General features: G+C 43.1%; 1 protein-coding gene across 1 annotated transcript in view; it reads left to right on the top strand.

Moving 5' to 3' along the window:
* The first annotated feature begins 617 nt into the window (after positions 1-617).
* Positions 618-13,135, top strand: part of METAP1 (methionyl aminopeptidase 1) — a 75,389-nt gene continuing 62,871 nt past the window's right edge. The window contains exon 1 of the mRNA XM_025385584.1: positions 618-867. Within this exon, the coding sequence (XP_025241369.1) occupies positions 754-867 (114 nt within the window). The 5' untranslated portion in view covers positions 618-753. The remainder of the gene's footprint in view (positions 868-13,135) is intronic.

Consider the following 13,135-nt stretch of genomic DNA (forward strand, 5'->3'; position numbering starts at 1 on the left):
ATATCCTTGACTTCTCAGGTTCAACGGATCCTCCTGGCTCAGCCTCCTTGGTGGTGTGGAAAAAAAAATCGGGCAGGAGGGAGGGCAGATGTGAATTCCAGTCTAGCTTCTCGGTGACAGTTCTATGGCTCTCCTTTCTGTGAATGAGCGGTGGTCTTTAGGCCTCAGACCTGACAATGTCAGTGAGAAATAGAACTTAACCCAGGGGACTGTTCTCCAAGGAGCGTCCGGGGGGAACCAACGCAGAGGAGCGCAGCGCCCTCTCCAGCCGCCTGCGGGTGTCGGGGATGATCAGGGCTCTTGGGTGTTTGTCAGTGAGGACAACTGCCTTATCAGACTGTAGGCACAGAGAGTGCGCCGCGAGAGGGCGGCTCCTCACAGCCAGGCGCAGGCAGGTCGCGCTCTGCTCTGGCCGACGCCCGAAGGCGCCGAATGGGAGGGGCCCTGCCGAGCTCCCTTACAGCCCCAACGTGCGCGCCGCTAGGAGGCTTGGGCACTCAGCCACCGCGAGCGGCGGGCGGGGGGGCGGGGCGAAGGTGGCGGGGCGGGGCACCAGCTGCGCGCGCGGGGCGGGAGCGGGGCGCGCTGCGTGGTCCCGGTCGGCCCTGGGCTCCTCCCCCTTCCGCGCCCAGGCCCGCGGCAGGCCTTGCTCCTCCCCCGACTCGGTCTCTCTCCCCTCCCCTCCGCCCGGCCGTTCTTCCCTCCCGCCGCCGCCTCTTCCTCGGTGAGGCGCTCTTCCAGCGGGCAGGCAGCATGGCGGCCGTGGAGACGCGGGTGTGCGAGACAGACGGCTGCAGCAGTGAGGCCAAGCTCCAGTGTCCCACCTGCATCAAGCTGGGCATCCAGGGCTCGTACTTCTGCTCGCAGGTAGACGCCCGCTGCCCCGCGGATCTGCCGCCACCGCGGGACCCCTCTTCGCCTCTCCCTTGCTGGCTCCTCCCGCTCTTGGGGCGAGTCGGGACGCGCTCCTCCTCCTCCCCCCGGCCGCGTTTCCTCCTCCCCCCACCCGCGTCGCCACCGCCCCCTCCTGCCTCCTGGGGTCCCCGGGTCCTCGGGAGCCGCGCGGGGCTCACGCGGAGGCGGGGGCCGCCGCCCGCCGCGGCCATGTGGGCTGGGGCGGAAGCTGGCTTGTGCGGGGTCGCGCGGCCGCGCTAGATCTCCGCGTTCTGGGGCTGGTTCCTCGCGCTGGGGCTGGGGCCGCCAGGTGTGCGGGCTGCCGGGGGCAGGTAGCCGCGCCGTGAAACAGGGCAGCCCGAGCGTCGCGAGCCTCCACAGCCGCGGCACCGGCGGGGCTCGGGTCTGGGCGCTGGAGGCTGCCGGGCCGTTCGTCGGGTCCCTGCGGGGTGGGGGGTGGAAGCGACCCGCCGGTCTCTGAGAGATGGGTGGCCGGAGGACGGTCGGAGTAGCAGAGAGGAGGAACAGAGGGGAGAAACGCTAGGTAGGTCCAGCCCCACTTCTTTGTGCTTTACTACCGTGCGTTGACACTTAAGCAACTTTGGGGGTGGGGAAGGGAGAGGTCTGTGTAATTCGTTCTTTTCCCTCGGTATACAAAATTATTAATTTACTAAACTGTAAGCTAACGGGATGAGTCACCTGTGACTGAATTTCCCAGAGTGAAAAGGACAGTTCCATTGAGGGTTAGGCGTGAAGGCTGTAATGTGTTTTAGTAAGTTTTGTGCAGTAGAGCAAACCCAGCGTTGAATGGGGTCCTGACTGAAGCGCGTGCTCGTGTTTCTGTTTACTGAAGAGTAACTAGTGTTGCTGCTGCATTTCGAGACCCAGGGTGAGGGCTGGGCGGCAATAGTATGGCTCTTACTTACAGTCCAGGTTTACTGAAGAGAGGCACATGAATATTGAAATATTAAATTGGTAGTGTCCTGTGGGGAGGAGAGCAGGAATAAAGAGAAGGCCTGATTGGGGCCCTGCTCTTGCCAATTACTGTGCGATCTTGAATTAGTAAAGTTACTTAATCTTTCTGAGTTCCAGTGTTACCCTGTACAGAGGGGATGATTATAGCTTTCTTTGTAAGTTTCACAAGCTTCTTCTGAAACCCAAATTATCCAAGGAACGTGAAATGCTGTTATAATGTAAGACCTTTTATTTTTTCAAGGATTGTAGTACAATTTAACTCTGCCATAAATAAAAATATGAATAAGAGTGAAGGCAGACATATGAACACAATACAAATAATAAAAGTATTTCCCAACATAAAACATATAAAAACGTAAAGATATAAATAAATACAATTTTTATGTCACAGTACTTGTAGATAAGCCATTGCAAGAGGTCTTAGCTGTGTTATATCGTCTTGTTTTTAGATAGGATATGATCCTTGACCTTGTTAGTATCATTTGGAAAAACTTGCACGTGGAGGAGTGTTGCTTGATCTAAAAATAGCATTACTCAACAATCTAAAGGATCTGTGCTAGGTTTAACATGTTGAGCATTACTCATGTTAAACCTAGTACAGGTCCTTTAGATTCTTTAAAATTTCCAAATTCTATCCTTTTGTGGCCTGTGTGGGACCTGAACTTAAGAAACAGTGTTTGCTTTTGACATTTGTGTACTATCTGAGCAGAATAACTTTAAAAGTAGGTGGCATTTTGTTTTTTTTTTTTTTTTTTGAGACGGAGTCTGGCTCTGTCACCCAGGCTGGAGTGCAGTGGCCGGATCTCAGCTCACTGCAAGCTCCGCCTCCCGGGTTCACGCCATTCTCCTGCCTCAGCCTCCCGAGTAGCTGGGACTACAGGCGCCTGCCACCTCGCCCGGCTAAGTTTTTGTATTTTTAGTAGAGACGGGCGGATCACGAGGTCAGGAGATCGAGACCATCCTGGCTAACACAGTGAAACCCCGTCTCTACTAAAAATACAAAAAATTAGCCGGGATGGTCTCGATCTCCTGACCTCGTGATCCGCCCGTCTCGGCCTCCCAAAGTGCTGGGATTACAGGCTTGAGCCACCGCGCCCGGCCTGGCATTTTGAATTAATATCTCTGACCCTCTTCTGTTAAGATTTTAAAAAGGTAGCATGAAACACACATTCATGAAACAGGTAGAAAGAAGGTTGAATCATTGGGGTTTGTGGGAAAATGCTAGACACATTTGCGAAAACAAAACATTCAGGGTTTATTCCGTGTATTAGGGTTTGAGGTATTTACATGTTGGATTCTGCAGGTATATTTCTGGTATCGCTGTTAGACATGCACTCAAATATTCCCAGAGTGGCTGTCCCAACTGTCTCTTTTTCTTCTTTTCTCTTACCACCTCCTCGGGTCAACTTTTAAAATTTCCCGCCAAATCAGTTGTCGTAGTCTCTTAATTTATTTCTCTACTGTAATTCCTCCCCTTGCAAACAGACACCCACAAAAAACCCTATCTCAAACAAAACCTTTTGTACAGAAGTTGTTTTTCCCGTCTGATTATGCATATCCCTCATTGCTTTCAGGATTCCAGCCCCACATTCAGGGTCCCTCTTCTGAGTCTCTTGCTCTAGCCAAAAGCTGTGTTTATATTCTTTCCTTTCCAAAATGTCACCTGTTTTCTGAAATCACAACTGTTTCCTCAATCCCATCTTGAGAACTTGATCAAGTCACTGTAACTTATCCTAAGCCACTTTATACATCTGTGATGAAATATGGGCTTGGCCAGGCATGGTGGCTCACGCCTGTAATCTCAGCGCTTTGGGAGGCCTAGGCGGGTGGATCACCTGAGGTCAGGAGTTTGAGACCAGCCCGGGCAACATGTCAAAACCGTGTCTCTACAAAAAATACAAAAATTAGCCAGACGTGGTGGCACACGCCTGTAGTCCCAGCTACTCAGGAGGCTGAGACACAAGAATCACTTGAACCTCGGTGCTGGAGGTTGCAGTGAGCCGAGATTGCACCACTGCACCGCACTCTATTCTGGGCAACAGAGCAAGACTCCGTCTCAAGAAAAAAAAACCACAAAAAACCAAAAAGAAGAAATTAGGGATTTTCCTTAACACTCCTCTGACCACTAGGATGATCTTTCTTCTTTCTACTGCTCTGGTCCCTGGCCTGGCTGTCTGGCCAGCTTGTCTTTGGGAACAAACAGAACAAAACTGCGAGAGGTCTTTCTGATGCACCATTAACAGAAGTAAGGCATTCCCAGTTACTCTGTCACACCACCTTGTTTATTCCTCTGTGACCTTTTGTACAATCTATGATTACTTCACTTGTTAGAAAAATGAGGATATCTTTTTTTTTGTTTTTTTTTTTTTGAGACGGAGTCTCACTCTGTCGCCCAGGCTGGAGTGCAGTGGTGTGATCTCGGCTCACTGCAACCTCTGCCTCCCGGGCTCAAGTGATTCTCCTGTCTCAGCCTCCCGAGTAGCTGAGATTACAGGTGTGCACCACCACGCCTGGCTAATTTTTTTGTGTTTTTAGTAGAGATGGGGTTTCACCGTGTTAGCTAGGATGGTCTCTAACTCTTGACTTTGTGATCCGCCTGCCTCGGCCTCCCGAAGTGCTGGGATTACAGGCATGAGCCACCGCACCCAGCCTAGGATGTTTAATTTTAAGGAAAGCTTTCGTTCTTTAGAGGAGTACAACCAGTTTTACTTGAAAATTGAGTTTTCCAAGAGTTCTTGATGTTTGATTGTATTTATTGATAACAGTGTTCCTTCCTATTTAATAGTTCGTGTATGTCTTTTTCATTTGTGTGTAAGAATTTTTTGAGGACAGAGGGTGTGTTTTACTTATTTTTGTATTTTCCAAAGTGCCTTGCCCACAGTAGACCTCCCTCATTTCCTTAAATGAAAGAAAGGAGATCAGTGGGCTTGCAATGGAAAACAAAGAAATTCTGTATTTACATTATCCTTTGTAAACACTGAATAGTATGCTATATTGTGGATATACTGTCATTATTTGCTTATGGTTGAATTTAGTAACTTTTCAGTTTTTTAGCTGATATTTGTGAATAGCATAGGGCAGTTGCTGTCTTCTCTGGTTAGAGGATCAGCTGGAAGGGACCTGAGTGATATGTAACTATTTGTATTTATAACACATAAAAGGTAGTAAGCATAGTGTAAGTGGAAGGAGACCTGGATTTTGCTCCCATGTGCTTGGATAAGTCCCTCCTATGCCTAATGAAGCATCCTCTTCAATGGAGTTGAGTGGAAGGTGACTTAAGAGAGCATCCAGAGTGCCTAGTAGAGCATATAGTAAATTTGGGCCTTATTATGCATATAACCTCATATGTAATGTTTTAAAATCAGTACCAAGGAGGGCTTAAAAATCTTTGAGGAGAAATGTTACTTGTTTGTGAACATTTTTGACAAATCCAATAATAGGTTCTTTCGAAGAAGTGGCAGGTAACATGATTAACTGAATCCAAGAAGAAAGTCTCTCTCTCTCTCTCTTTTTTTTTTTTGAAATAACAAGACAGTTATTCTTTTTTTTTTTTTTTTGAGTTGGGGTCTTACTCTGTCAACCCAGGTTGAAGTGCAGTGGCGCAATCTTGGCTCACTGCAGCCTTCACCTCCCAGGCTCAAGTGATCCTCCCACCTCAACTTCCCAGGTAGCTGGGAACACCAGTTTGAGCCACCACACCTGGCTAGTTGGTAGAGATGGGGTTTCACCATGTTGCCCAGGCTGGGCTTGAATTCCTGAGTTCCACTTTGCCTCGGCCTCCCAAAGTGCTGGGATTACAGGCGTGAGCCACTGCACCCAGCTGGAATAAAGTCTTGTTGAGCATCTTGTAGGTTGGAGTTAGAAGGTAGGGAAGAAATTGCCCTTATAACATGCAGTATCTTTGAAATGCAACCCTTTCTCTTTCAGTAACAACATTCCCACCAGTGCAGTGTTTCTGGAATTCATCTTCATTAAAGGAGATGTTATCATGTTCTGCTTTTTTATTTATAGGGATTTTCTTTAAATTCCTCATATCACTTTAGACCACCCTTAAACACTGCTGTAAGTTAGCTGAGTTTAGGTACAAATGTCATAGCTTTTTATAAGCAAAAAGATAGGATGGAGGTAAAGAGAAATTACGAGTCTTTTTAAAACAAAAATAATTCATGAATTATTCATTGTAGAAAAATAGAAAATATACGTGAAGGTAATCAGTTACCCAGAGATGATTTCTATGAAATTTTGGTGTGTATTCTTAAGAACATATTTGCATATTTATTCATGTGCACATAGTTGTGTATGTTTTTACAAAAATGGCAACCATAATACATATAATGTCAGATAATTTTCTCATCCTTATGTCTTAACCAGTGTTTTGGTAGTGTCATGTCGTGGCTACATTTACATGATTCTTTATAAAGACTGTTATGGGTGTACTGTCATTTATTTATTGACTTATAGTTGAATTTTATTTCTTTTCCATTTTTTAGCTGCTGTTTAACTACTCTTCAATCAATGTTCCTCGAAAATTAAAATCATCTTGACTTAAGAACATATAATAATGGTACATGATTTGGTGCATGAACCCAGAATTGAACCATCCTAAACTAATTCTGTATCCTTGTCCAGAACGGTGGTTCTCACAGTGTAGTTAGTGGATTATTGTTGGTTTGAGGGCCTTCTGGTCATCTATGAAGTTTTGGCATGAAATATACCTATATTACAGTAGAATTTGTAAAACAACAACAAAAAACAGGCATCGTTTGGCTGATAGGCAATCAAAAGTTATACAAGTCTTTTGTTACCTTTTTGGAAATTGAAGTGCTATAGGAAATGTGATCTTACATTGCTCATTTGGTTTGTGGGTTGAAATCAAGTTTTAGTCATGTTTTTTAAGGTGAATTTTTTTCATGTTTAGCATAGCTGCAAAATTTTAGTTAAGTTTTAGTAAATTTGGTAGAGGTGACAGACATAAGTGCATAGCTAAGCTCGTTCCAGCTCTAGATATTCGGAAGAAAAGCAGTGGCATGGTAACTGCTTCTGTAATTGTCTTTGGTATTACTGCAATAGCAAACCCTTTTAGATAGATATTAAATAGGCAGAAATACTTCATAAAGCAACCATTGAGCTTCATTCTGTATTAAATGTTTAATGTAATGGAATATAAATGTAATTACAACCCTTTCTGCTTGATCTGAACTTCGCCTGACCTCACAGTTTTAACATGAAGCATTCTTTTATTCATGCTTGGGCAGGTAGTGCTCCCAGCTCAACAATTATAAGTCTTTTACTTTGATTTCCTTGATTGGTATCAGTCTTGTCTCTGGCTTTGAATAAAGAGCAATTCAAAACACTCTGTAAACCAGGCCTGCCTTTCTCACTGTGTGTGTGTGTGTGTGTGTGTGTGTGACCTTATGGATGAAACTAGGATAGGGACTGTGTGTGTGTGTGTGTGTGTGTGTGTCACCTTATGGATGAAACTAGGATGGGGACCCCGTGGAATTTCTTATGCTTTATAAGTTCTCTCCTGTTTTTATCTTCAGTAACCTGACTTATTGCAAGGCTTAGTAAAGATTTCTTCCTGATATACCAGAGCTGTGCCATGTCTGTTGGAAAGCATTTCTAAAAACCCTGTTAAGGCCAGGCGTGGTGGCTTATTCCTGTAATCCCAGCACTTTGGGAGGCTGAGGCGGGCAGATCTCTTGCTACGAAATCAGCCTGGTCAACATGGTGAAACCCTGTCTCTACTAAAAATACAAAAATTAGCTGGGTGGTGATGATGCATGCCTGTAATCCCAGCTACTACTCAGGAGGCTGAGGCACAAGAATCTCTTGAACCCGAGAGGTGGAGGTTGCAGTGAACTGAGATTGTGCCACTGCCCTCCAGCCTGGGCAACAGAATGAGACTCTGTCTCAAAAAAAACCAAAAAAAAAAAAACCAAGAAAAACCCCTGTTAATTGGGGTCTGCTATCTGCTAATGTGGCATTTATCTGGGTCACAGGCTCAAGCCTTTAAGGAGTGGTTAGGATATAAATGATAAGTGAAATTATAACTTTAGCAATTTCCCTTGCAACAGAGACTTCTCCGTGTTTTGAATGTGTGTTTAATGATTCTGCTGTGATTTAAGTGCAAAACGCAAACCAATCTTTGCATCACATTCTGAAGGTTAACCCTGTCTTATCCAGCAAGTTACAGGCTTAATCATTCAATAAAATAGGTAAATGTAAGTTCTGTTAGGTTTTAGAAATGTCATAGCTTTTTTTTGTCTTCTGAGTGGGGATTTATGTTATTACTGATTATTTCACTAACTGGTAATAGGGATGGGATTGACTGTTCGAATACTGATAGCTTCTTTACTAAACAAATGATAGAGAAAAATGTAAATGTTGTTATATGAATAATTTAATATTGCTTTTGAATTAAAATTTTAAGGACTATAAAGTCTGGATCTATAGATGTTTGTTTTCTAAATTGTTTTTGATACTGAGTAGAATAAAATATGAGTAAATGTTTGGGAAAAACTCAAACTTTTTTCCCGCTGTTCTCATACCACAACAGTCATCAACACAGAAGACTTCTGTAACCCAAACGTATGGGGGTTTCTCCTTACCACCAAGCGAGCAATCATTTCTGCAGTGGACACCAACTGGGTGTCTTTTAGTTCATTTCCTACCCTGTTTGACTGGATATAATGTCAGATCCCACAGATTGAGGGCTTAGTCCTCAAAATTGCCCCTTTCTCACCCCGTTCAGATACCAGTCATGAGTTTCGGCTTCTGGAACTTAAAACTTGACTGGCCTCAAGTTGGGGTTCCCATGGCCCCCGCTTTGGGTTTGGTTAATTTGCTAGAGCAGCTCACAGAACTCAGGAAAATACTTATTTTACTAGTTTATTATAAAGGATATTGCAGAGGATACAGATGAAGGGATGTATAGGGTGAGGTATTGGGGAAGGGATGCCGAGCTTCCACGAGTTCAGTGTTCAGCTAGCTATTTGGAAGCTCTCTGAACCCAGTCCTCTTGGGTTTTTATGGAAGCTTCATTCCTTCATGGTATGGGGTGGAACCCTCTCTGGAATGAGAGTCTTATGACCCACATCAGAAAGGTGGGGGGTTGGGGTTAGAGACCTGCCTTCAGGTAGGGTGAAAGGAAGAGAGGAGAAGGCTGGAGAGAGTCTGTTTCCTGAGGCCTAAAGCACCCAACGTTATAACGAGACTGCAACAAGGCTAGGGGAGTTATTAGCCAAGGAACTGTGGATGTATACACACACAAACACACACAGTAACACAGCAAATCATCCACGGGATCTAAAGAAGTATGATATAGTAAATGCCTATATACCTACCATCTAACTTACTATAAAGAACATTACCAGGAAAACGAGTGAAAACAGAAGGCTCCTTTGTCTTTGTCCCTCATCCAAGAGGTATTCCATATCCTGAATTTTTTCGTGAACAAAATGACTACATGTATTCTTCTGCAACATGCCTTTTTGTGTCATTATGTTCCTGAGATTTATCCATGTTTCATTGTAGCTCTGGTTTGTTCATTTTCATTGTTTTCACTGCTATGTGATATTCCAATCAATTAATGTATCATAACTTTTTCATTCTTCTGTCAGTGGAAATTTGGGTTGTTACAGGTTTTTCTATTATAAATAGCGCTGCTCTAGACATTCTTGTGCCTGATTCTTGGTGCCTATTTGCAAGAATTTCTCTTGGGTATGCCCCTTAGGAGAAAATTTTTTGGGTCGTAGGATATATGTTTAGCTTTACTTTGATGATACCAGATTGTTTTCCAAAGTAGTTGTGCTTCAAAATAAATAAATGGGACATAATTAAACTAAAAAGCTTCTGCACAGCAAATAATAATATAATCATCACAGTAAACAGACAGCCTGTAGGGAAAAAATATTTGCAAACTATGCATCTGACAAAAGACTAATACCCAGAATCTACAAGGAACTCAAACAAATCAGCAAGAAAAAAAATCAAATAATCTATCAAAAAGTGGGTAAATGACCTGAATAGAATTTTCTGAAAAGAAGATATGGCCAACAAACATATAAAAAAATGCTCAATATCACTAATCATCAGGGAAATGCAAATTAAAACAGCAATGAGATACCACCTTACTCCATCTAGAATGGCCATTACTAAAAAGTCAAAGAACAATGGATGTTGGCATGGATGTGATGAAAAGGGAATACTTGGGCCGGGCGCGGTGGCTCAAGCCTGTAATCCCAGCACTTTGGGAGGCCTAGACGGGCGGATCACGAGGTCGGGAGATCAAGACCATCCTGGCTAAAACGGTGAAACCCCGTCTCTACTAAAAAAATACAAAAAACTAGCCGGGCGAGGTGGCGGGCGCCTGTAGTCCCAGCTACTCGGGAGGCTGAGGCAGGAGAATGGCGTAAACCCGGGAGGCGGAGCTTGCAGTGAGCTGAGATCCGGCCACTGCACTCCAGCCTGGGCAGCAGAGCGAGACTCCATCTCAAAAACAAAACAAAAAAAAAAAAAAAAAAGAAAGGGAATACTTAAACACTGCTGGTGGGAATGTAAATTAGTACAACCACTATAGAAACCACTGGGTATCTATCCAAAGGAAGAGAAGTCATTATATAAAAAGACACCTGTATATGTATGTTTATTGCAGCACAGTTCACAATTGCAAAGATATGGAACCAACCTAAGTGTCAGCTGATGAGTGGGTAAAGAAAATCTGATATATATACATCATGGAATACTATCCAGCCATTAAAGAATGAAATGATGTCTTTTGCAGCAATTTGGAAGGAACCAGAGGCCATTATTCTAAGTGAAGTAACTCAGGAATGGAAAACCAAGTACCATGTGGTCTCACTTATAAGTAGGAGCTAAGCTGTGGGTACTCAAAGACATTCAGAGTGTTATAATGGACTTTGGAGACTCAGAAAAGGGGAGGGCGGGCTGGGGGTGAGGGATAAGAAACTTCGTATTTAATACAATGTACATACTCGGATGACTGCACTAAAATCTCAGACTTTAGCATTAAACAAAAGACAAAAGTGGTTGTACTTACAGAGCGTTTGTGTTGTTTCATATGCTAGCTAGGACTTGTCGTTAACAGACTTTATTTTTGCCAGTCCGGAGTTGTGTATTATTCATGAACAGCAGTGTTCACTGGGCTATTTGCATCAGTACACTTGCAAAAATTTAAAAGAGTTTAACTGTCTTCAAGGGGCTTATGTTATTCTTATATAGACGGGAAGTACTGGAAAAAAGGTTAAGTGAAGTGCTAGTGAAAGTTATAGACAAGGAACTATGTTTTCCGTGAATTTTTTAATAATTTTACTGAGTTTGTCTAGCTTTTTATTGTGAAAAAATTCAAACAAATAGAAAAGTTTAAAGAAGAATATAGTATAATTGCAGTATACTCATCACCTAAGTTAACATATTGCTGTATTTGTTTTATTTATGTGTGCTTGTGTGTGTATTGGGTGTGTGTGTATATGTGTATTTTTTTTTTTTTTTTTTAAATTTATTTATTATTATTATATTGTAAGTTGTAGGGTACATGTGCATAACGTGCAGGTTTGTTACATATGTATACTTGTGCCTTGTTGGTGTGCTGCACCCATCAACTCGTCATTTACATCAGGTATAACTCCCAATGCAATCCCTCCCCCCGCCCCCCTCCCCATGATAGGCCCCGGTGTGTGATGTTCCCCTTCCCGAGTCCAAGTGATCTCATTGTTCAGTTCCCACCTATGAGTGAGAACATGCGGTGTTTGGTTTTCTGTTCTTGTGATAGTTTGCTAAGAATGATGGATTCCAGCTGCATCCATGTCCCTACAAAGGACACAAACTCATCCTTTTTTATGGCTGCATAGTATTCCATGGTGTATATATGCCACATTTTCTTAATCCAATCTGTCACTGATGGACATTTGGGTTGATTCCAAGTCTTTGCTATTGTGAATAGTGCTGCAATAAACATACGTGTGCATGTGTCTTTATAGCAGCATAATTTATAATCCTTTGGGTATATACCCAGTAATGGGATGGCTGGGTCATATGGTACATCTAGTTCTAGATCCTTGAGGAATCGCCATACTGTTTTCCATAATGGTTGAACTAGTTTACAATCCCACCAACAGTGTAAAAGTGTTCCTATTTCTCCACATCCTCTCCAGCACCTGTTGTTTCCTGACTTTTGAATGATCGCCATTCTAACTGGTGTGAGATGGTATCTCATTGTGGTTTTGATTTGCATTTCTCTGATGGCCAGTGATGATGAGCATTTTTTCATGTGTTTGTTGGCTGTATGAATGTCTTCTTTTGAGAAATGTCTATTCATATCCTTTGCCCACTTTTTGATGGGGTTGTTTGTTTTTTTCTTGTAAATTTGTTGGAGTTCTTTGTAGGTTCTGGATATTAGCCCTTTGTCAGATGAGTAGATTGCAAAAATTTTCTCCCATTCTGTAGGTTGCCTGTTCACTCTGATGGTAGTTTCTTTTGCTGTGCAGAAGCTCTTTAGTTTAATGAGATCCCATTTGTCAATTTTGGCTTTTGCTGCCGTTGCTTTTGGTGTTTTAGACATGAAGTCTTTGCCCATGCCTATGTCCTGAATGGTACTACCTAGGTTTTCCTCTAGGATTTTTATGGTATTAGGTCTAACATTTAAGTCTCTAATCCATCTTGAATTAATTTTCGTATAAGGAGTAAGGAAAGGATCCAGTTTCAGCTTTCTACTTATGGCTAGCCAATTTTCCCAGCACCATTTATTAAATAGGGAATCCTTTCCCCATTTCTTGTTTCTCTCAGGTTTGTCAAAGATCAGATGGCTGTAGATGTGTGGTATTATTTCTGAGGACTCTGTTCTGTTCCATTGGTCTATATCTCTGTTTTGGTACCAGTACCATGCTGTTTTGGTTACTGTAGCCTTGTAGTATAGTTTGAAGTCAGGTAGCGTGATGCCTCCAGCTTTGTTCTTTTGACTTAGGATTGTCTTGGAGATGCGGGCTCTTTTTTGGTTCCATATGAACTTTAAAGCAGTTTTTTCCAATTCTGTGAAGAAACTCATTGGTAGCTTGATGGGGATGGCATTGAATCTATAAATTACCTTGGGCAGTATGGCCATTTTCACGATATTGATTCTTCCTATCCATGAGCATGGTATGTTCTTCCATTTGTTTGTGTCCTCTTTTATTTCACTGAGCAGTGGTTTGTAGTTCTCCTTGAAGAGGTCCTTTACATCCCTTGTAAGTTGGATTCCTAGGTATTT

Source organism: Theropithecus gelada, chromosome 5, assembly GCF_003255815.1.
Source record: "Theropithecus gelada isolate Dixy chromosome 5, Tgel_1.0, whole genome shotgun sequence".
In the NCBI taxonomy this organism is placed as follows: domain Eukaryota; kingdom Metazoa; phylum Chordata; class Mammalia; order Primates; family Cercopithecidae; genus Theropithecus; species Theropithecus gelada.